Consider the following 22302-nt stretch of genomic DNA (forward strand, 5'->3'; position numbering starts at 1 on the left):
AAACCCCCCCCCCCCAAAAAAAACAACTGAATTTATAAACAATCAGTGGAGGGCATGGGCTGTTTTGGGATTAAAACTGATTTACTAGCACAACTTGTTTTGGTAAAAATGTAGTTACAATCCATTTTTGTTGATACAGCGTCATCTTCATATCCGAAAATAAACATTTTGGTTATCATCTTTCCAAGGGCTCCATCTGAATTCACCAGCCGATGTTCCTCTGCACTGCCAGGCACAACATTTTCTCAGCTGGCACAATTTGATTGTCATTGATGTTAAAGTCAATAGTCGAGTTGCAAGTCATCATATTTGTGACTCGAGTCTGACTCGAGTCCATGTATGTGACTCAAGTCCACAACTCTGCCAGTAACTAATAATCATGCACCCATTAAGAAAATTACTGTAAAAACTGTGGTTTGATGAGGAATTGAAAAAAATGTAATGTTGAGAGGGATGAGGAAAAAGAAATGACAAATAAGTCTGGCCTCATAGCGGATTGGCAAACGTACTGCAAATTCAGAAATCATGTGACTAAACTGAATAAAAAAATAAGAACATGAAGCAAAGATAAATCATATAAAGAATGACAGTAAAAAGCTTTGGAGCACCTTGAATTACATTTTAAGAAAAAGGCAAACTCAGCTCATTCATCATAAAACCCACTGATATCGTCAATTACTTGAGTGATTTTTTTCATTGGCAAGATTAGTAAACTTAGGCATGACATGCCAGCAACAAACACTGACACTACACATCCAAGTATAACTGATTCAATTATGAAATACAATTACGAAATGTGGAAGAGGTGAAACAATTATTGTTGTCTATCAACAATGGCAAGCCACCGGGGTCTGACGATCTGGATGGAAAACTACTGAGGATAATAGCGGACGATATTGCCACTCATATTTGCCATATCTTCAATCGAAGCCTTCTAGATAGTATGAGCCCTCAGGCCTGGAGGGAAGCAAAAGTCTTTCCGCTACCCAAGAATAGTAAATACCCCTTTACTGGCTCAAATAACCGACTAATCAGCCTGTTTTATTTTGGAGAAAATGGTGTTTGACCAGATACAAAGCTATTTTACTGTAAACAAATTGAAAACAGACTTTCAGCATGCTTATAGGGAAGGGCACTCAACATGTTCGGCAAGAAACTGATAATAATACAATTTTGGAGGCGTTATGTTAGATTTTAGTGCAGCTTTTGATACCATTGATCAGAACCTATTGCTGAAAAACACAGTTGAAGTCGGAAGTTTACACACATTTAGTTTGGAGTCATTAAAATACATTGTTCAACCACTCCACAAATTTCTTGTGAACAAACTATAGTTTTGGCAAGTCGGTTAGAACATCTATTTTGTGCAGGACACAAGTAATTTTTCCAACAACTGTTTACAGACAGATTATTTAACTTAAAGTTCACTGTATCACAATTCCAGTGGGTCAGAAGTTTACATACATTAAGTTGACTGTGCCTTTAAACAGCTTGGAAAATTACAGACAATTATGTCATGGCTTTAGAAGGTTCTGATAGGCTAATTGACATAATTTGAGTCAATTGGAGGTGTACCTGTGGATGTAATTCAAGGCCTACCTTCAAACTCAAAAGAAATCAGCCAAGACCTCAGAAAACAAATTGTAGAACTCCACATGTCTGGTTCATTCTTGGGAGCAATTTCCAAGTGCCTGAAGGTACCACATTCATCTGTACAAACAATAGTACGCAAGTATAAACACCATGGGACCACGCGGCCATCATTACGCTCAGGAAGGAGACGCGTTCTGTCTCCTAGAGATGAATGTACTTTGGTGCGAAAAGTGCAAATCAATCCCAGAACAACAGCAAAGGACCTTGTGAAGATGCTGGAGGAAACAGGTACAAAGTATGTATATCCACAGTAAATAAAGTCCTATATCGACATAACCTGAAAGGCCGCTCCAAAACTGCCATAAAAAAGCCAGACTACGGTTTGCAACTGCACATGGGGACAAAGATTGTACTTTTTGGAGAAATGTCCTCTAGTCGGATGAAACAAAAATAGAACTGTTTGGCCATAATGACCATCGTTATGTTTGGAGGAAAAATGGGGAGTCTTGCAAGCCGGTGAACACCATCCCAACTGTGAAGCATGGGGGTGGCAGCATCAAAAAATGTATTTATAAAGCCCTTCTTACATCAGCTGATGTCACAGTGCTGTACAGAAACCCAGCCTGTACAGAAACCCAGCCTAAAACCCCAAACAGCAAGAAATGCAGGTATAGAAGCAAAGTGGCTAGGAAAAACTCCCTAGAAAGGCCAAAAGCTATGAAGAAACATAGAGAGGAACTAGGCTGTGAGGTGTGGCCAGTCCTCTTCTGGCTGTGCCGTGTGGAGATTATAACAGAACATGGCCAACGCTACCAAATACTAATTGAGTGTATGTAAACTTCTGACCCACTGGGAATGTGATGAAATAAATAAAAGCTGAAATAAATAATTCTCTCTACTATTATTCTGACATTTCACATTCTTAAAATATAACATCCTACCCCAGCCAATTGTGCACCACCCTATCACAGCCGGATGTGATGCAGCCTGGATTTGAACCAGGTACTGCAGTGACACCTCTTGCACACCACTCAGGAGCCCATTAAACATCAGGTATTGTGAAAAGCTGTGTTTAAATTTATTTGGCTAAGGTGTAAGTAAATGTCCGACTTCAACTGTCGGTGTTATCGATTTACATCCTCTGCCTTATCATGGATTCAGAGTTACCTATCAAATAGAACACAGAGGGTTTTCTTTAATGGAAGCCGCTCTAATGCATATTCGGTTGAGTGTGGTGTACCGCAGGGCAGCTGGCTTGGGACATTATTGTTTTCTGTTTTTACTAATGACCTTCCACTGACCTTGAATTAAGCCTGTGTGTCTATGTATGCTGACGACTCAACCGTATACACGTCAGCTAGTATGGTCAAATAATTAACTGACACCCTTAACATAGAGCTCCAGTCAGTTTTAGAATGGGTAACTAGCAATAGGTTGGTGCTACGTATCTCAAAAATAAAAGCATAATATTTGGAACAAATCACTTACTCAACCCTAAACCTCATCTAGATCTGTTACTGAATAATGTGGCGATTTAGCAAGTTGAGGAGATTAAACTGTAGGGTCTAACCCTATATAGCAAGCTGTCATGGCCAAAACACATGGGAAGAGGTCTGTCCATGATAATGCGTAGCTCTGTTTTCTGGATCTAACTCAGCCAGGCAGGTCCTACATTCCCTAGTTTTGTCGCACCTGGACTACTGCCCAGTTGTGTGGTCTTGTGCCGCAGAGAAAGACACAAGAAAATTGCAGTTGGTCCAGAACAGAGCTGCACGTTTTGCATTTAGATGTACACAGAGGGCAAATGTCAGTGGTATGCAAGTCAATCTCTCCTGGCTCAAAGTGGAGGTGAGATTGACCGCATCACTATTGGTCTTTGTGTGAGGTACTGATGGGTTAAAGGTACCGAACTGTCTGTTCAAGCAGTTGGCACACAGTTCGGACCCTCATCGGTGCCACACAAAACATGCAGCCAGAGGTCTCTTCACAGTCCCCAGGTCCAGAAAAGAGTCTGGGAAACTCACAGTATTAAATAGAGCCATGACTACATGAAACCTTGCCACTCCAGGTAACTCAAGCTAGTGATAAAACCAGATCAGAAATAACACCTTGGGGACTGTGAAGAGACACAGACATTTTAATATATCTTATATTGCATTTTGCATTGTATTATGTATTTTATTATATAGTGTTATGTATAGTATGCATTATGTATTTTATTTGTGTTCTATTTCCTGTTTGGACCCCCGGCAGGAAGAGCAATGCAGCTGCTCATTGGAGATCCTAATAAAATACACAAAATCTAAATTCAAATGGTCATCCAACCAAACTGTCTGTTGATAAGCAACTGCTTGCTAAGGTTAGGGCTACATATATACTGACAAAATACTGGACTGACCACTGTAACAATGGGAATACATGTCCACAAAGCAGGCTGAGAGGTGGCGGGATCAGAGGGGAGACCTTCTAGCCAATGAGAAAGCAGATACGCATGTGAACAACAGGCACAACTCTGATCTGAAATTGTTTTTCTGGAAGATGCCGGGTTGCCACGGCGTCCTCTTACATCAGTACATTCATAACAACCTAAACAGTAACCCTAACAGATTTTCACTAAACAGCTCATCGGTTGTAACTATCGCTCCAGCACATTTTTGTTGATGTTGAGTTGATACACACAAAGCTTAGACCCCTCTTTATTTGTATCTCTTGATGTGGTTTAAAAACACGTCATATTAGTTGTTTTAATCTCTAGGGGCCTGACTTATATAACACCAAATATGAAAAAAAGAAAGTGCTGACAGGAGACAAATGTACTTTTGTTTTCTTCATATTTGCTGTTAGCTAAGTCAGACCCCGAGAGTTTAAAACCACTAATACGATGTTCATGAATGCAACACCCAACAACATCAACAAAATGGCTCATAATGCAAAATTGTATAAAACTTATTTTTTTAATGTGCTACTTCAACCAATCCCTGTATGTGAATCCTGTGCTACCTGGGAGATCCCCACCACTCCCACTATCTGCAGCATCACCCCCCTGACCACTGATCCATGGTCCCTATTGATCCCCTGTGTGTCGCTGTGCGCCAGCAGCACTGAATATCACAGTTCTAACTTAATGATTTCTCTTTTGTTGCCTTCCACCCTTTTGTCTCCTCTGCCAGAACGCATCTTCGTCCCGGGGCACGCCGACCTCGCAGCTCCCCAGACAGAAGCTCCCTTCAACACCCCCTGCTGTCCCCAGGGAAGACCGCCAGTAGCTCTCCATGTCAAAGTGAGTCGCTAGTCCTCTCCAGCTGAATCAAACCGGCAGCACCGTTTCCATTTTTAGGGAGAATGAGTGGAAGAGTCTGTTCAGTTCATAAGATTCTGCTGCGAGATTGTAGGGAAAAAGACAGGAGAGAAAAGGCGGGGGGGAAACGAAATCTTACACAAGAAAGTGCATGCAAATACACTCCCCCAAACCAATGACCCCCCCCCAGACAGACACACACATTCTCTAGTCTGCTGACCTGGGCCACAGATGGGGCTGCGAGTCATAAATGAAATACTTTGTTGAGCCATCATTATTTTCTGTCTCAGTAAAACACAGTATTGCCCTTTACACACAGTGTTTACTGCCCATGCATGTGTCACAAGCAGAAAATCTAAAATTCTAAAATCCCACGTCAAACACCACAGAGGCATGCCAAAGTACAAAGGTTTTTTATTATAAATTCAGCTTTTACAACATTGACAATACACAGTATTCCTACGGCCCAATATAATGGCTTGCATTTATGGCTATAGACTAACTATGAGCTCCGGGGCAAATTAACACAACAGTTGATTCACTCAATGTTCTTTCGGTTTCTTCGGAGAAGTGTTTGTTAGTCTCTACCCGAGTAGGGATTGTCTCTTCCTCCCGATCAGGGGTCGTTAATCGCCGGCTGGTTCGGTTGTCAATAGCAGTTCGGTGGCTGTCACCCTCTCCACACTGGCCCAGCTACGTGGTAACGTTGGCAGCTGAGTCGGGCATGTCCCCAGTGACTATAGTCGCAGGGGATAAAAAACATACAATTCCTTTAGTAACACTATTTGAGAGTGTTGGATGAATTGAGCTCTTGGTAGCATAGCTCAGTTGTCGGTGGCTGCTTGCTGGGCGGTCTCTCGCTGTGCGCCGGGCCTGCTGGGTTGTAGCATTGGGTGTGTAGCCTCTCACAGTTATATCGGGTGTCCCCGGTCCCCGGTGTTAGCAGGCAAACAGCCGATCACTCTGAAGGTACATTCTGGTTCCTTCTAACACTAGTTCTGAGGGCGTGTTAAGAAAGGAGTTTGGAGAGGGAGGTGGTGATAGAGAATTGGCAACTGCTGTCTCAAATCAATGTAGTCCATTCCAATCTGGGGATCACAGCACACCATGCAAGCAAACAAATAGTTCATGCAATTCAATTTCACACGTGAGGACGTCAGAAGTTAAGTAAAAGGCCATCGCTGTAAACACAGCACACACGATTAAAAGTCACTCATGAATAGGCAGGATTAAATGCAAAGACCTCCTGATACTTAATATAAAATAAATGTGTCTCTAGTCATGTTCTGTTGAAATGAGGCAGTAATAAGCAATACAAGCAATAAGTAGGGGATCAGTTTAGTCTCGAGTTATTTTTAAAAGACATGGCCCTGTTTCAGTTACTCTGCTCCCTCTCTGCCCCTACTAGGATAATTACATTCTCTTTGCTAGCTGTCTCGTTTCCAGTAGAAAGTTTTGTTTTTACCAAACTTTCATCTCAAAGCCAGTTGGAACTCACTGGAGGTTCGTAGGCATTGTGTGCTGACAGAAACGGACAGGGATGAGCTTCCTCCACTGTTCTCTGCCTTTACGTCTAACAGGACATGAACAACCTTAACACTTAAAAGTTCAACACAGTTGCAAGCTTCCCTGTGTTACTGCATAAGCCTGAAGCACACACACAATTATAATATATGTTCCTCTCTACCCTTGCATGCGATTTGAGTCACTTCCTCTTTCTCTCTCTCTCTCTACCATCAGACACTCTATGGAAAATGAATAGATGAATATTCTGCCTTTTCTGTTGACATGTATTCCTTATGTAGATGTCCTGGGTAAACAACTTGAGGGATAGGAACAATGAAAAATACACTCCATTTTATCAGTGCTAGCAGTGCAGGGGGAGTGTGTGAAAGAGAGTATGAGAGGGGTAAGAGGGCACACTGCTTTGTCCTTGTCGCGCAGCAAGGCTGGCATAGCTGCCAGGGCTTCCCAAAAAAAGAGTTCACAACAATACACAGCCCTTGTCTGACAGGACTACTCTAAAAAGATGTCTCTCCTTGTCTTTCATGATCTCTGAGTCGAGATCAGACTTTTCCAAAATGGCATATTCCCCCAGGCAGCTCCTTTACTTGTCAGAGACATTAACTAGAAGCATGAGCTAAAGTTATTCATGCTTCGTTGAAGCCTGCCATTGGGTGCTTTTAGGTTCAGTGTAGGAGGTTGTGTGTGTGTGTGTGTGTGTGTGTGTGTGTGTGTGTGTGTGTGCGCGTATATACGATGTGTGTGTATGTGCATGGGTGTGTATCTGCACGTGACCATGGAAAATTGCATTGTGGGATTTTCATGCTTCATTGCAGCAATACGTCCTGCCATTGTTTAACTCTGAAGCCTTTTAACAAACCCTGTTAGGCTTTAGATTGTTTGGGGATTTAGAGACCTTCTGCACAAGCCTTTCCCTTCTGGGAAAAAGAGAATGAAAGTTTCTCCACTTTCAGGGACAGCTGGTTGCTGTGAACTGTCTAACTGTGTCAGGTGAGAGAACAGAGCAGGCCTGGATGACTACAGTATCTATGAGTTTTGTGGGAGGATTCCTGTGTAGTACCATGTGTGGGTCCCTGTACTGTGTCTGTCTGTCTGTCTGTCTGTCTGTCTGTCTGTCTGTCTGTCTGTCTGTCTGTCTGTCTGTCTGTCTGTCTGTCTGTCTGTCTGTCTGTCTGTCTGTCTGTCTGTCTGTCTGTCTGTCTGTCTGTCTGTCTGTCTGTCTGTCTGTCTGTAAGAGGAGGTGATTAAATTACTAACAGGCTAAGATAGACAGATGGATAGCAATAAGCGATGTTACTTACATATGAAAGAGAGCATGTTTACAGTATGTGCTGTAGCTTTGGTTTATTTCTCCAAAAAAATCAGGCAGGTACATTTACCCTGGGATAAGCTGGTCAGGGGAAACTGTAAGAGGACGGCAACACTTAGCTACAAGACACTATAGAACATAACTAAGTGGACTTTCATCTACATTTACTCTGAAAAATGGTGATTGCAATCTAGCAAACCTTTGGAAGTCTCATCTAGTTCAACAAAACTATCGCATGTGCTTTGGATGAAGGTTTATGATTTTCACCTGAAGAATGAAGTTTTCCCTTATGATATACTCTTGCTCGACTGGGCAAATGTCTCTAGTTACTATTGGGGATATCCTGTTCATGCTATGTCCTGATTGGACAGTAGGGTGTCAATCAGCCTTAAAGGAGCAAATCAGATTTCAGAACAGCTATCATGTGAACAGGAAGTGGCATTGTCTTCCACGATGACAAGCGCTGCTTGCTGTAATAGGGACATCAGATCTTATATTACAGGGGATACCTCATGGATAGCATGCTAGGAGTTCAAATGATCTGGAGAGAGTTGGTGAAAGGAGGACTTTGTCTGCTGAATTTTCCTAGGCAGCCATCGGAAAAGCGTCTTGCACAACTTTTTGCTTTTAACCTTGGACTTGGTCATGGTCTTAGTGATGGCATTCGTCAGCAAGGTGGGGTTGTGAGGCAGGGAGGGGGGAAATGTTGTAGCGTTGTTGTCAGCCTTCTGAGGATTCAGAACCGCCAAGAAATGTCTCTCTTGCTGCCTGAAGTCATACTCCACACTGCAGCGACAGAGAGATAGAGAGAGGGTGAAAACTGAGGAAAGCAAAAACAGGAGGAACGAATCAAACCGATCTGCCCATGCTTCTTGTGTCTCACCTGTAGACGATACAAGCGGTCTTCTGACAGGTGGAGCACTCCCTGAGGTCCTGCCCTGTCCTGTAGCATCGCCGACTGAAACGGCAGGAGAGCAGGAGATATTAAAGTTCCAGTGCAGTCAAAAAGAAAGACGATTTCCCTGTGTTTTATATACATTTCCACACATGAGATTGGAGTAATACTATGACATTGTGACATTTATGATAATGTCCTATTAGTGTAAGAGCTGTTTGAAAAGACTGTCTGAAATAACCATGCAGTAAAATTAGTTAATAGACCAATAAGAAAGAGAGTTCCAAATCTCTATGCCAGTAAACGTTCATTTTCAGTTTTCCCCTCAGACCACTCCCAGACAGTCCTAGATTTTTTTTGAGAAACTGCCCTTTAATAAGAATATATTTTTGTTTGTATTTGACCATTTTAATTAAAAACAGTCACATTAATGTACTTAATTGTCACCAAGAAATGATTTGATTTTGAGATGAAAACGGCTGCATTGGGCCTTTAATAAGAACAAAAGAGGCTTTAATTCATTTTCTCTTCTTTCTAATGTCATTCTGTTCTCTACTCACTCCTTCCCACCCCATCTTTCTCCCTGTTCTCTTCCTCTACTCACTCCTTCCCACCCCATCTATCTCCCTGTTCTCTTCCTCTACTCACTCCTTCCCACCCCATCTATCTCCCTGTTCTCTTCCTCTACTCACTCCTTCCCACCCCATCTATCTCCCTTCCTCTTCCTCTACTCACTCCTTCCCACCCCATCTATCTCCCTGTTCTCTTCCTCTACTCACTCCTTCCCACCCCATCTATCTCCCTGTTCTCTTCCTCTACTCACTCCTTCCTACCCCATCTATCTCCCTGTTCTCTTCCTCTACTCACTCCTTCCCACCCCATCTATCTCCCTTCCTCTTCCTATACTCACTCCTTCCCACCCCATCTATCTCCCTGTTCTCTTCCTCTACTCACTCCTTCCCACCCCATCTATCTCCCTGTTCTCTTCCTCTACTCACTCCTTCCCACCCCATCTATCTCCCTGTTCTCTTCGTCTACTCACTCCTTCCCACCCCATCTATCTCCCTGTTCTCTTCCTCTACTCACTCCTTCCCACCCCATCTATCTCCCTTCCTCTTTCTCGCCATTTCTCGTGATTGCGATCTTCGTCATTTCTCGTGATCTTCCTTCCTGTCTCTTACCCCTTGCTGAGAGCTTGGCTCATCTCCAGGTCTTGGATGATGTTGAGAAGGGTAGTGATCCTGTCCTGGTTGGCTGCCAGGTTGGCCTCTACAAACTGCAGCCTCCGTTGGAGCGGGGCTGGCCTGCTGCACTGTGGGGAAGGGGGCAGCAGCAGCGCTGCGTCAGCCGGGTGGGAGTGAGCCAGCCTGGAATCGTCTTGGGATGGCTGCGGGGTGGTGCTTGACGATAAAAATGGAAATACTGGATGGATCATCTGGTGTGTCTGATTGGGATGGGTGAGGGTGTAGGAGGCTAGGTGAGCCATGCGGGATGGAGGCAGAAGGCGGTAGCACTCGGGGTCTATGGGTGTGTGTGTGAGGAGATCAGTGAGGGTGTATGGACGGGCCTGTGGTATGAGTCGGTGTGTGGGGCTTGTGTGTTCGTTTGGCGTTGATGTGGAACTGAAGTCTGTGTTTCTGTGGCTTGGTGTTTTGGTGACGGGCTTGACATGTGCAGAAGTGTTCGTCTGGGTTGCAATGAGGACCTTAGGGTCTGCTCGTGTCTGTGGTGTGACGGAAGGCGGAGCGTCATTTGTGTATGTCTGCCCATCAAGTCCGAATGTGGATGTGGTATTTGCATGAGTGTGGAATGCGCTGGAGGGAATGTGTTCTGTGTGGGAACGTATCTGAGGCTCAGACCCAAGTTTTAGGTTTGTGGCGAAGTGTCCCTGCTCTTCTCCTTCTTTGTTTGCATCCTTTTCAGCGATGCATTCTGGGAGGTCAGTGACCTTTGATGCATTGGACATTCTAGTGTCCCTTTCCTCGTCTGTCTGTGACGCGATGACAGGGCTACAGTGTGTGTTTCTGGTGGAGACGGTCAGTAGCTTTGGATATACATTTGCGTGCATTATTGGTTCAACGACAAATCGCTTATGAGTGTTTGCGTGGTAGGCAGTGGTTTGTTCAGCGTGTGTCTGTGTGAATGTTATCTTATTATGTGATCTGTCTGATGGGTCAGGTGGTTTATTGTATTGCATCTGCGTCACGATCAATGGTCTCCAGTCAGTCAGGGATGTGGTTGAGGGATGACGCCGAGTAGATGTAGTTGCCTGTGACCCGCTCTCAACACTGAGGGATGTGTAAACTAAGTAAGGGGATGTAGGTGTGTGCGATGTGTTTGAATGGTTAGGGATATGGGACAAAGGCTTTGGGCGTGCAGTGGTGCGTATTGTGGTATAATAGTAGGTGGGTGTAGTTGTGTGTGATGTGTTAGGAGTAGTGGTATGTGATGTGTTGTAAGGGTTAGCCAGAGTGGCGGTATATGTTGTGTTTGCCGACGTGGTAGTTGTGTGTGACGTGTTAGCATGGCTAGGGAGTATTCTATATGTCGCCGTAGTAGCTGTGTTTGAGAGTGTTGTTGTTGTCGGTGTGCATACAGGGGTAGGTGGTGCAGCTGTGAGTGCCTTTGGAGACTTAGGGGGTTTAGTGGGATAAGGGGGTTCGCTTCTATGTAATGTCGTAGCAGTGAAAGAAAGAGTTGTTGTGTGCGGAGTGTTTTCAGGCTTAGGGGATGTAATAACCCAGGATGGGTTTATATGGTTTGGAGGAGAGGTTCTGTGTGGTGGGTTTATATGGTTTGGAGGAGAGGTTCTGTGTGGTGGGTTTACAGGGTTTGGAGGAGAGGTTCTGTGTGGTGGGTTTACAGGGTTTGGAGGAGAGGTTCTGTGTGGTGGGTTTACATGGTTTGGAGGAGAGGTTCTGTGTGGTGGGTTTACAGGGTTTGGAGGAGAGGTTCTGTGTGGTGGGTTTACATGGTTTGGAGGAGAGGTTCTGTGTGGTGGGTTTACAGGGTTTGGAGGAGAGGTTCTGTGTGGTGGGTTTACATGGTTTGGAGGAGAGGTTCTGTGTGGTGGGTTTACATGGTTTGGAGGAGAGGTTCTGTGTGGTGGGTTTACAGGGTAAGGGTGACTAGATGTGATTGAGGGTTTGGGTTGTGTGTTTGGATGTGTGAGTGTCTTCGGATGCTTACGGTGTGTGCGTGGCGTGTTTGGCCTTGTGGCCACGGCGATTTGGGGAGAAAGTGTGAGCGGTGTTGGTCGAGGAATCTTACTCAAGTGAGATGGGGTCTCAAGGAAGTTGGCATCTGTACGCCTGGGTTCAATAGTCGCCTTGGTGACTGTCGCCGTCGCTGTGTGTAAGATGCTTGTGAGGCTGGCTGCCTTGTCTGAGTGTTTTTGTGAAGGTGTGTCTGCGGTTTCTACTGGGTCTCGGATAGAGGTATGCAGGGGGTATGTGGGATGGGAGGCATAACCATTAGTCTGTTTCAGATCTCTGTTCTGCCATGCAGGCGCTGGGCTTTCAGGCAGATTGGGTTTCCTGTCTTTGTTGTTCTGAATAGGGGGATTACAGTGGGGGTGGGGGGGTAGAGAGTCTGTGTGTGTCCACTGGCTTTGTATCCGATCCCTGTCTGCAAGCCTCAGAGGAGAGAACGCAGAGTCTCTCTCTTTCTCAGTATGTGAAAGGGGAAGGTTGTTTCTGTCTGTGAGTGAAGGAGGTGCTTTCATGGCTGCTGTTCCTTCAGGGCATGCATAGGAAGGGCTCTTATCTCCCAGACTGGCAGCTCCAGCTCCTGGGACCACAGTCTGTCTCCCTCCACAGTGGCTGCAGATCCGCTGGGGCATTTGGAGAGGTGGGGGAGCTCGTGGTCGTTTTGTATTCCCACAATATGAATATGCCACAGAATGCTCTTTAGGTTTTGATTGGTCCCCTTCTCTAGAGGACATGGTTGAGACAGGCTCCGCCTCATCACTGCCGTCAATACAAATCCCTCCTATAGCCTCAGAGTCAACTACACTGCCATTGGTGTAGCGCATGTCCCGCCTCCCTTTGAGCTTGCTATTCCCCATGCCCCCTGATAAGTGTGGGTTAGTCTTGATTGCCCGGGCATAGCAATAAGTCACACTTTTCCGTTGGTTGAAGAACACATTCTTTGTGAGCTTACTGGAAATCCCTTCAAAAGTCACACCCTGTTTGATCTTGGAATCTAAACTCCTCTGTTTTGCAATAACCACTCTTTCTCTGACACTCTTAGTCTGTCTGATTCCTTCCTCTTCCTTTGGCTCCTTGGGGATGTAGCCATTGGATTTGGGAGTAATCCTGCTGTCTGATTGGACAGGGAATGTGCCAATTAGTTGCGTGCCCTGCAGGATGGGAGGGGCTCTTACACCAGGCGAAGTCTGCACTCCGATGCTGCACTGGGGACCCCATGTCAGGGGCAGCACTTCCCCGGCCCTTTCCCCTCCTACTGTCCTCCAATCACGTACCCCCACCAGGGCGGGAACTCCTAGTACTGGCACGGCAGTGGTCAGGTCAGCCGCCCGTCTCCCCATCACCTGGGCAACTGGCTCAGAGGCCTGAAAACCCTGGAGAGCTGGTGTCCACCTTCACCATTACATCTATTGGGAAAGTCAATGTTAGTTTACTGTGAAGAGCACAATATGATATCTAAGTTTCAAACGTTACGTTTATAGCCACTTTGAATGTCTACTCTGTGAAAAGAATATGTACAGGGGAAGAACAATTGAATTCAAACAAAGTACACATAAAGAAAACTGCCAAAGCTGCCCATATGCAGCAGAAATAGAGGACAAGCAGAGGTCTAAAGCTTTGATAGCAGATTGGAGATAGTCATGAATAATGGATATTTTCATGTCTACCACAGCTTAGAACAAAAAAAAATATGAATTTAGATTATACACCTACACTGACAATAGGAGACATTATTACGTGATATAATGTGTGAGAGGTTGTTTCAGTACTGTGAGCTGGACTGCAGTACCCGTATGACACCAAGTTATCACACAGCAGGACATGGGGGTGGATGACAGTCAAGAAACAGTCAAGCTAATTGGAGTCCTTCCTATGACCCTTGTTTACTTTTAGCTCATTATATTCCGAGCGTAACAGCACGGTCTGCCCAGGCTGTGCTTCCTTCAGAGCTCACACTTCAGACATCATCTAGTCACAGCATGACTCCAATGCTGACCTCCCTCTCTGTCTCCTCGGTTACCTGTGCCCGCACTGGGCCGCCTCTTACACTGTCCTGTCCTCTCCTGCATTTAGCCCACCTTGGGCAGCGGATAATGTATGCATTTATGCTAACGACTTCATTAAAGCCTGACATGGGGAAATTAATCAGTGGCTGTGTGTGCATTTAACTGACACACTAAATGTCAGGGTACCTGTATGTGTATGTGTGTTTGTTTTACTGATGCATAGAACTACAATTCAGTGGCCAAAGCAAGGACAATAGTGTGTGTGTGTGTGTGTGTGTGTGTGTGTGTGTGTGTGTGTGTGTGTGTGTGTGTGTGTGTGTGCATGCAAAAACATTTTTTCCCACAGTCCACCCCCACCCTTCATGCATTGCTGTCAGAATTTGAGGCAGATCATCTAATAATTTGAGCCTGCAGGCACCACTCTGTGGCTGTCACATTGTGGATGTCGCTTGGTTACAGTCCAATGGACTCCATCTGATGTCACTCCGGAACAGTCAGTGACGAATGCCTTAACTCCTCTTCAGACACAGCTGATAAAGCTGCCATGAATTCCCTAGCACAGGCAAGAGGGGTAAACTGTGTCATTTCATCGCCACTAGATTACTGATACCTCATGTATATCCAGGACAGAGCAATACGAAACCTGTGCCATTCCGTCACAGTCAATCTTGACGGGGTCACATAACATGTTCAGGTGACTTACCATTGTTAGCGTTTGTCAAGCCCTGGGTCTAGCTGTGGTTCCACTCACTTTGTCCTAGGTGTTCTTGGTGCAGTGGGGTTCCCCCTAGCCCCCTTACCACCTTGTCCCCCTCTGTGCTCCTCTGCTTCAAGTCTTTGAGGAGGGGAGGCACTGAGAGACTCTCTTATAATAAGGTTGAATTCCTTCTCCCTTCAGTCCCTCGGTGGCACTCATAAACTCACATGAATATGCACTATGCAGGCAAACAGTGGTGCAAAGCCATATTCTCTGGTGGTTAATATTCCAAAAGCTCTGAGTCACTGCTAATCTGGCTACCTCAGACTAGGTATGTAGTCCAGCTCCGTCCTCAGTTTATTCCCTCTCTGCTTCTCTTGTTTTGGTCCCTCTCCTCCTTCCTGCGTCCCTGCTCACATCACAGCAACATGATGCACTGCCCTCCTCTCAGCAGCACTCTGTCCAACTCTCTTCCATTCTCTCTCTCTCTCTCTCTCTATCCTTCTTTCTCTCTCACTATTCCCTCTCTTATGCGCACACACACAGATCTAAGGCTGGGTGACGGGAATCAGAAATTCTGCTGGAGGGAGGGAGGGAGGGAGGGAGGGAGGGAGGGAGGGAGGGAGGAGAGAGAGAGAGAGAGAGAGAGAGAGAGAGAGAGAGAGAGAGAGAGAGAGAGAGAGAGAGAGAGAGAGAGAGAGAGAGAGAGAGAGAGAGAGAGAGAGAGAGAGAGAGAGAGAGAGAGAGAGAGAGAGAGAGAGAGAGAGAGACTAAAATCACAAGGGAAGGGACTGGGTGAAAAGTACTATAAGACTTGAGAAACAAGACAAGGCAAACTGCTGCAGGGTATCCCACCAGCAGAGGAGACATGACAGTTTTCCCAGTGTCTCCCAACACATCATGAGGGTGTTTGACAGCAGTGTCTGTATACTAAACTTTTATGTTTAGTCAGAAGATTTTGTGATACAAGAAAGAAAAATATTTTGGGGGGCTAATTTAAACGTAGGTTTTTCCTAATTTACTAGTGACAACATGTTATGCTTATGATTATATTATGGAGGTAATACTGCCATAGACGTGTGTGTGTGTGTGTGTGTGTGTGTGTGTGTGTGTGTGTGTGTGTGTGTGTGTGCGCGTGCGCGTGTGTGTGTGTGTGAGTGTGTCCATATAACCTTGTGTGTAACCCTAAGTAGCTATCAGGTAAAGCTACAATGAAATCCAATATTCATCTTCATAAAATGATGTTCTGTTCTCCCTATGCAGGGCATGAGGATTATACTCTGTTTAGCTAAATAGCTGTTTGAAATAACACATTTATTTTAACAGTGGATACAGTGTAACAGCATATTGTTTAACTCAGCTTGGTATTTTATACTTTTTTATTACCCCTTATTCTGAGTTGTAGCTGCAGTCAGAGATTGTTTATGTTTTTATTGGGTATTGCTGCCATCTACTGTCTGAAAATATACCACTCCTCTGAACCACCCCACAAACCCTTATGATAAGAAGTTATCTCCATAAGTTTACGTTTTAAATATCCATGGAACCCCAGACACTGGCCAATATAATATTGAATCACACACAAGTGTCACATTTTATATTTGTCAATCTTGCATTTATTAGTGAAAGAAATTGCAGTTGTTGATTCAAGGATTATCCTCATCACGTGTATGGTGTTCATTTCCCTTTGGGAAGAGAAGGAAGCCACTGAAGGTAGCACGGTTATTTGGGTCATCAGCAAGCCTCTCACTGGTTTTCATGCATACCCCATCACTCTCCTCCAGATATGGTACAGCTGCAAACCTTCTACAACCAGCAGTATCAACTTTCATCAACATACAATACTGACGTAACATTTTTATACAGCTGAGCATCCACAGAACAGTGCAACACTGTTACTGCAAAGGGTAAATCTGAAGCAGTAGACCCCTGTCTGGTGTAGACTCTCTGGTGTAGACTCTCTGGTGTAGACTCTCTGGTGTAGACTCTCTGGTGTAGACCCCTCTCTGGTGTAGACTCTCTGGTGTAGACTCTCTGGTGTAGACCCCTCTCTGGTGTAGACTCTCTGGTGTAGACTCTCTGGTGTAGACCCCTCTCTGGTGTAGACTCTCTGGTGTAGACTCTCTGGTGTAGACTCTCTGGTGTAGACCCCTCTCTGGTGTCGACTCTCTGATGTAGACTCTCTGGTGTAGACTCTCTGGTGTAGACTCTCTGGTGTAGACCCCTCTCTGGTGTCGACTCTCTGATGTAGACTCTGATGAAGACTCTCTGGTGTAGACTCTCTGGTGTAGACTCTCTGATGTAGACTCTCTGATGTAGACTCTCTGGTGTAGACTCTCTGGTGTAGACCCCTCTCTGGTGTAGACTCTCTGATGTAGACCCCTCTCTGGTGTAGACTCTCTGATGTAGACCCCTCTCTGGTGTAGACTCTCTGATGTAGACTCTCTGATGTAGACTCTGATGAAGACTCTCTGGTGTAGACTCTCTGGTGTAGACTCTCTGATGTAGACTCTCTGATGTAGACTCTCTGGTGTAGACTCTCTGGTGTAGACTCTCTGGTGTAGACCCCTCTCTGGTGTAGACTCTCTGATGTAGACCCCTCTCTGGTGTAGACTCTCTGATGTAGACCCCTCTCTGGTGTAGACTCTCTGATGTAGACCCCTCTCTGGTGTAGACTCTCTGGTGTAGACCCCTCTCTGGTGTCGACTCTCTGATGTAGACTCTCTGGTGTAGACTCTCTGGTGTAGACCCCTTTCTGGTGTAGACTCTCTGGTGTAGACTCTCTGGTGTAAATCTGAAGCAGTAAACCCCTCTCTGGTGTAGACTCTCTGGTGTAGACTCTCTGATATAGACTCTCTGGTGTAGACTCTCTGATGTAGACTCTCTGGTGTAGACCCCTCTCTGGTGTAGACTCTCTGATGTAGACTCTCTGGTGTAGACCCCTCTCTGGTGTAGACTCTCTGGTGTAGACTCTCTGATGTAGACTCTCTGGTGTAGACTCTCTGGTGTAGGCTCTCTGGTGTAGACTCTCTGATGTAGACTCTCTGGTGTAGACTCTCTGGTGTAGACTCTCTGATGTAGACTCTCTGGTGTAGACTCTCTGGTGTAGACTCTCTGATGTAGACTCTCTGGTGTAGACTCTCTGGTGTAGACTCTCTGATGTAGACTCTCTGGTGTAGACTCTCTGGTGTAGACTCTCTGGTGTAGACTCTCTGGTGTAGACTCTCTGATGTAGACTCTCTGATGTAGACTCTCTGGTGTAGACTCTCTGGTGTAGACTCTCTGATGTAGACTCTCTGGTGCAGACCCCTCTCTGGTGTAGACTCTCTGGTGTAGACTCTCTGGTGTAGACTCTCTGATGTAGACTCTCTGGTGTAGACCCCTCTCTGGTGTAGACTCTCTGATGTAGACTCCCTGGTGTAGACCCCTCTCTGGTGTAGACTCTCTGGTGTAGACCCCTCTCTGGTGTAGACTCTCTTGTGTAAATCTGAAGCAGTAGACCCCTCTCTGGTGTTGACTCCTGGTGTAAATCTGAAGCAGTAGACCCCTCTCTGGTGTAGACTCTCTGGTGTAGATTCTCTGGTGTAAATCTGAAGCAGTAGACCTCTTTCTGGTGTAGACTCTCTGGTGTAAATCTGAAGCAGTAGACCCCTCTCTGGTGTAGACTCTCTGGTGTAAATCTGAAGCAGTAGACCCCTCTCTGGTGTAGACTCTCTGGTGTAGACTCTCTGGTATAAATCTGAAGCAGTAGACCCCTCTCTGGTGTAGACTCTCTGGTGTAAACTGAAGCAGTAGACCCATCTCTGGTGTAGACTCTCTGGTGTAGACTCTCTGGTGTAGACTCTCTGGTGTAAATCTGAAGCAGTAGACCCATCTCTGGTTAGACTCTCTGGTGTAAATCTGAAGCAGTAGACCCCTCTCTGGTGTAAACTCTCTGGTGTAGACTCTCTGGTGTAGACTCTCTGGTGTAAATCTGAAGCAGTAGACCCCTCTCTGGTGTAGACTCTCTGGTGTAGACTCTCTGGTGTAGACCCCTCTCTGGTGTAGACTCTCTGGTGTAGACCCCTCTCTGGTGTAGACTCTCTGGTGTAAATCTGAAGCAGTGGACCCTCTCTGGTTAGACTCTCTGGTGTAAATCTGAAGCAGTAGACCCCTCTCTGGTGTAGACTCTCTAGTGTAGACTCTCTGGTGTAGACCCCTCTCTGGTGTAGACTCTCTGGTGTAGACTCTCTGGTGTAGACTCTCTGGTATAAATCTGAAGCAGTGGACCCCTCTCTGGTGTAGACTCTCTGGTGTAAACTGAAGCAGTAGACCCATCTCTGGTGTAGACTCTCTGGTGTAGACTCTCTGGTGTAGACTTTCTGGTGTAAATCTGAAGCAGTAGACCCCTCTCTGGTGTAGACTCTCTGGTGTAGACTCTCTGGTGTAGATTCTCTGGTGTAAATCTGAAGCAGTAGACCTCTCTCTGGTGTAGACTCTCTGGTATAAATCTGAAGCAGTAGACCCCTCTCTGGTGTAGACTCTCTGGTGTAGACTCTCTGGTGTAGACTCTCTGGTGTAGACTCTCTGGTGTAAATCTGAAGCAGTAGACGCCTCTCTGGTGTAGACTCTCTGGTGTAGACTCTCTGGTGTAAATCTGAAGCAGAAGACCCCTCTCTGGTGTAGACTCTCTGATGTAGACCCCTCTCTGGTGTAGACTCTCTGGTGTAAACTCTCTGGTGTAAACTCTCTGGTGTAGACTCTCTGGTGTAAACTGAAGCAGTAGACCCATCTCTGGTGTAGACTCTCTGGTGTAGACTCTCTGGTGTAGATTCTCTGGTGTAAATCTGAAGCAGTAGACCTCTCTCTGGTGTAGACTCTCTGGTGTAGATCTGAAGCATTAGACGCCTCTCTGGTGTAGACTCTCTGGTGTAGACGCTCTGGTGTAGACCCCTCTCTGGTGTAGACTCTCTGGTGTAAACTCTCTGGTGTAGACTCTCTGGTGTAGACTCTCTGGTGTAAATCTGAAGCAGTAGACCCCTCTCTGGTGTAGACTCTCTGGTGTAGACTCTCTGGTGTAGACCCCTCTCTGGTGTAGACTCTCTGGTGTAGACCCCTCTCTGGTGTAGACTCTCTGGTGTAAATCTGAAGCAGTGGACCCCTCTCTGGTTAGACTCTCTGGTGTAAATCTGAAGCAGTAGACCCCTCTCTGGTGTAGACTCTCTAGTGTAGACTCTCTGGTGTAGACCCCTCTCTGGTGTAGACTCTCTGGTGTAGACTCTCTGGTGTAGACTCTCTGGTATAAATCTGAAGCAGTGGACCCCTCTCTTGTGTAGACTCTCTGGTGTAAACTGAAGCAGTAGACCCATCTCTGGTGTAGACTCTCTGGTGTAGACTCTCTGGTGTAGACTCTCTGGTGTAAACTGAAGCAGTAGACCCATCTCTGGTGTAGACTCTCTGGTGTAGACTCTCTGGTGTAGATTCTCTGGTGTAAATCTGAAGCAGTAGACCTCTCTCTGGTGTAGACTCTCTGGTATAAATCTGAAGCAGTAGACCCCTCTCTGGTGTAGACTCTCTGGTGTAGACTCTCTGGTGTAGACTCTCTGGTGTAGACTCTCTGGTGTAAATCTGAAGCAGTAGACGCCTCTCTGGTGTAGACTCTCTGGTGTAGACTCTCTGGTGTAAATCTGAAGCAGTAGACCCCTCTCTGGTTAGACTCTCTGGTGTAAATCTGAAGCAGTATACCCCTCTCTGGTGTAGACTCTCTGGTGTAGACTCTCTGGTGTAGACTCTCTGGTGTAGACTCTCTGGTGTAGACTCTCTGGTGTAGACTCTCTGGTGTAGACTCTCTGGTGTAGACTCTCTGGTGTAAATCTGAAGCAGTAGACCCCTCTCTGGTGTCGACTCTCTGGTGTAGACTCTCTGGTGTAGACTCTCTGGTGTAGACGCTCTGGTGTAGACCCCTCTCTGGTGTAGACTCTCTGGTGTAAATCTGAAGCAGTAGACCCCTCTCTGGTGTAGACTCTCTGGTGTAAATCTGAAGCAGAAGACCTCTCTCTGGTGTAGACTCTCTGGTGTAGACTCTCTGGTATAAATCTGAAGCAGTAGACCCCTCTCTGGTGTAGACTCTCTGGTGTAAATCTGAAGCAGTAGACCCCTCTCTGGTGTAGACTCTCTGGTGTAGACTCTCTGGTATAAATCTGAAGCAGTAGACCCCTCTCTGGTGTAGACTCTCTGGTGTAAACTGAAGCAGTAGACCCATCTCTGGTGTAGACTCTCTGGTGTAGACTCTCTGGTGTAAATCTGAAGCAGTAGACCCATCTCTTGTTAGACTCTCTGGTGTAAATCTGAAGCAGTAGACCCCTCTCTGGTGTAAACTCTCTGGTGTAGACTCTCTGGTGTAGACTCTCTGGTGTAAATCTGAAGCAGTAGACCCCTCTCTGGTGTAGACTCTCTGGTGTAGACTCTCTGGTGTAGACCCCTCTCTGGTGTAGACTCTCTGGTGTAGACCCCTCTCTGGTGTAGACTCTCTGGTGTAAATCTGAAGCAGTGGACCCCTCTCTGGTTAGACTCTCTGGTGTAAATCTGAAGCAGTAGACCCCTCTCTGGTGTAGACTCTCTAGTGTAGACTCTCTGGTGTAGACCCCTCTCTGGTGTAGACTCTCTGGTGTAGACTCTCTGGTGTAGACTCTCTGGTATAAATCTGAAGCAGTGGACCCCTCTCTGGTGTAGACTCTCTGGTGTAAACTGAAGCAGTAGACCCATCTCTGGTGTAGACTCTCTGGTGTAGACTCTCTGGTGTAGACTTTCTGGTGTAAATCTGAAGCAGTAGACCCCTCTCTGGTGTAGACTCTCTGGTGTAGACTCTCTGGTGTAGATTCTCTGGTGTAAATCTGAAGCAGTAGACCTCTCTCTGGTGTAGACTCTCTGGTATAAATCTGAAGCAGTAGACCCCTCTCTGGTGTAGACTCTCTGGTGTAGACTCTCTGGTGTAGACTCTCTGGTGTAAATCTGAAGCATTAGACGCCTCTCTGGTGTAGACTCTCTGGTGTAGACTCTCTGGTGTAAATCTGAAGCAGTAGACCCCTCTCTGGTTAGACTCTCTGGTGTAAATCTGAAGCAGTATACCCCTCTCTGGTGTAGACTCTCTGGTGTAGACTCTCTGGTGTAGACTCTCTGGTGTAGACTCTCTGGTGTAGATTCTCTGGTGTAAATCTGAAGCAATAGACCTCTCTCTGGTTAGACTCTCTGGTGTAAATCTGAAGCAGTAGACCCCTCTCTGGTGTAGACTCTCTGGTGTAGATTCTCTGGTGTAAATCTGAAGCAGTAGACCTCTCTCTGGTGTAGACTCTCTTGTGTAAATCTGAAGCAGTGGACCCCTCTCTGGTGTAGACTCTCTGGTATAAAACTCTCTGGTGTAAACTGAAGCAGTAGACCCCTCTCTGGTGTAGACTCTCTGGTGTAAACTCTCTGGTGTAGACTCTCCGGTGTAGACTCTCTGGTGTAGACTTTCTGGTGTAAATCTGAAGCAGTAGACCCCTCTCTGGTGTAGACTCTCTGGTGTAGATTCTCTGGTGTAAATCTGAAGCAGTAGACCTCTTTCTGGTGTAGACTCTCTGGTGTAAATCTGAAGCAGTAGAACCCTCTCTGGTGTAGACTCTCTGGTGTAAACTGAAGCAGTAGAACCATCTCTGGTGTAGACTCTCTGGTGTAAACTGAAGCAGTAGACCCCTCTCTGGTGTACACTCTCTGGTGTAAATCTGAAGCAGTAGAACCCTCTCTGGTGTAGACT

The 22302-nt window shown here is 46.0% G+C and overlaps 1 protein-coding gene across 1 annotated transcript; it reads right to left on the bottom strand.

Moving 5' to 3' along the window:
• Nucleotides 1-7592: 7592 nt before the first annotated feature.
• On the bottom strand, nucleotides 7593-15038 carry LOC112231388 (mucin-5AC-like). Its single transcript, XM_042309783.1, has 4 exons — nucleotides 14538-15038; nucleotides 9801-13234; nucleotides 8608-8682; nucleotides 7593-8510 (listed from the first exon to the last, which is right to left on the bottom strand). The coding sequence occupies exons 2-4, from the start codon at nucleotides 13166-13168 to the stop codon at nucleotides 8249-8251; spliced, it is 3705 nt and encodes a 1234-aa protein (XP_042165717.1). The 5' UTR covers nucleotides 13169-13234; nucleotides 14538-15038; the 3' UTR covers nucleotides 7593-8248.
• Nucleotides 15039-22302: the final 7264 nt, after the last annotated feature.

The sequence above is a fragment of the Oncorhynchus tshawytscha genome, linkage group LG30, assembly GCF_018296145.1.
Source record: "Oncorhynchus tshawytscha isolate Ot180627B linkage group LG30, Otsh_v2.0, whole genome shotgun sequence".
NCBI lineage: Eukaryota > Metazoa > Chordata > Actinopteri > Salmoniformes > Salmonidae > Oncorhynchus > Oncorhynchus tshawytscha.

Bases quoted from the DNA above. Each gene is read 5' to 3' on its own strand.
- LOC112231388 (XM_042309783.1), bottom strand. From the start codon at position 13,168: ATGGGGAGACGGGCGGCTGACCTGACCACTGCCGTGCCAGTACTAGGA. The intron at 8,683-9,800 runs GTAAGAGACAGG...CTGCCGTTTCAG, and splicing joins AGCCAAGCTCTCAGCAAGGG to TCGGCGATGCTACAGGACAG. The intron at 8,511-8,607 runs GTGAGACACAAG...CTGTCGCTGCAG, and splicing joins ACCGCTTGTATCGTCTACAG to TGTGGAGTATGACTTCAGGC.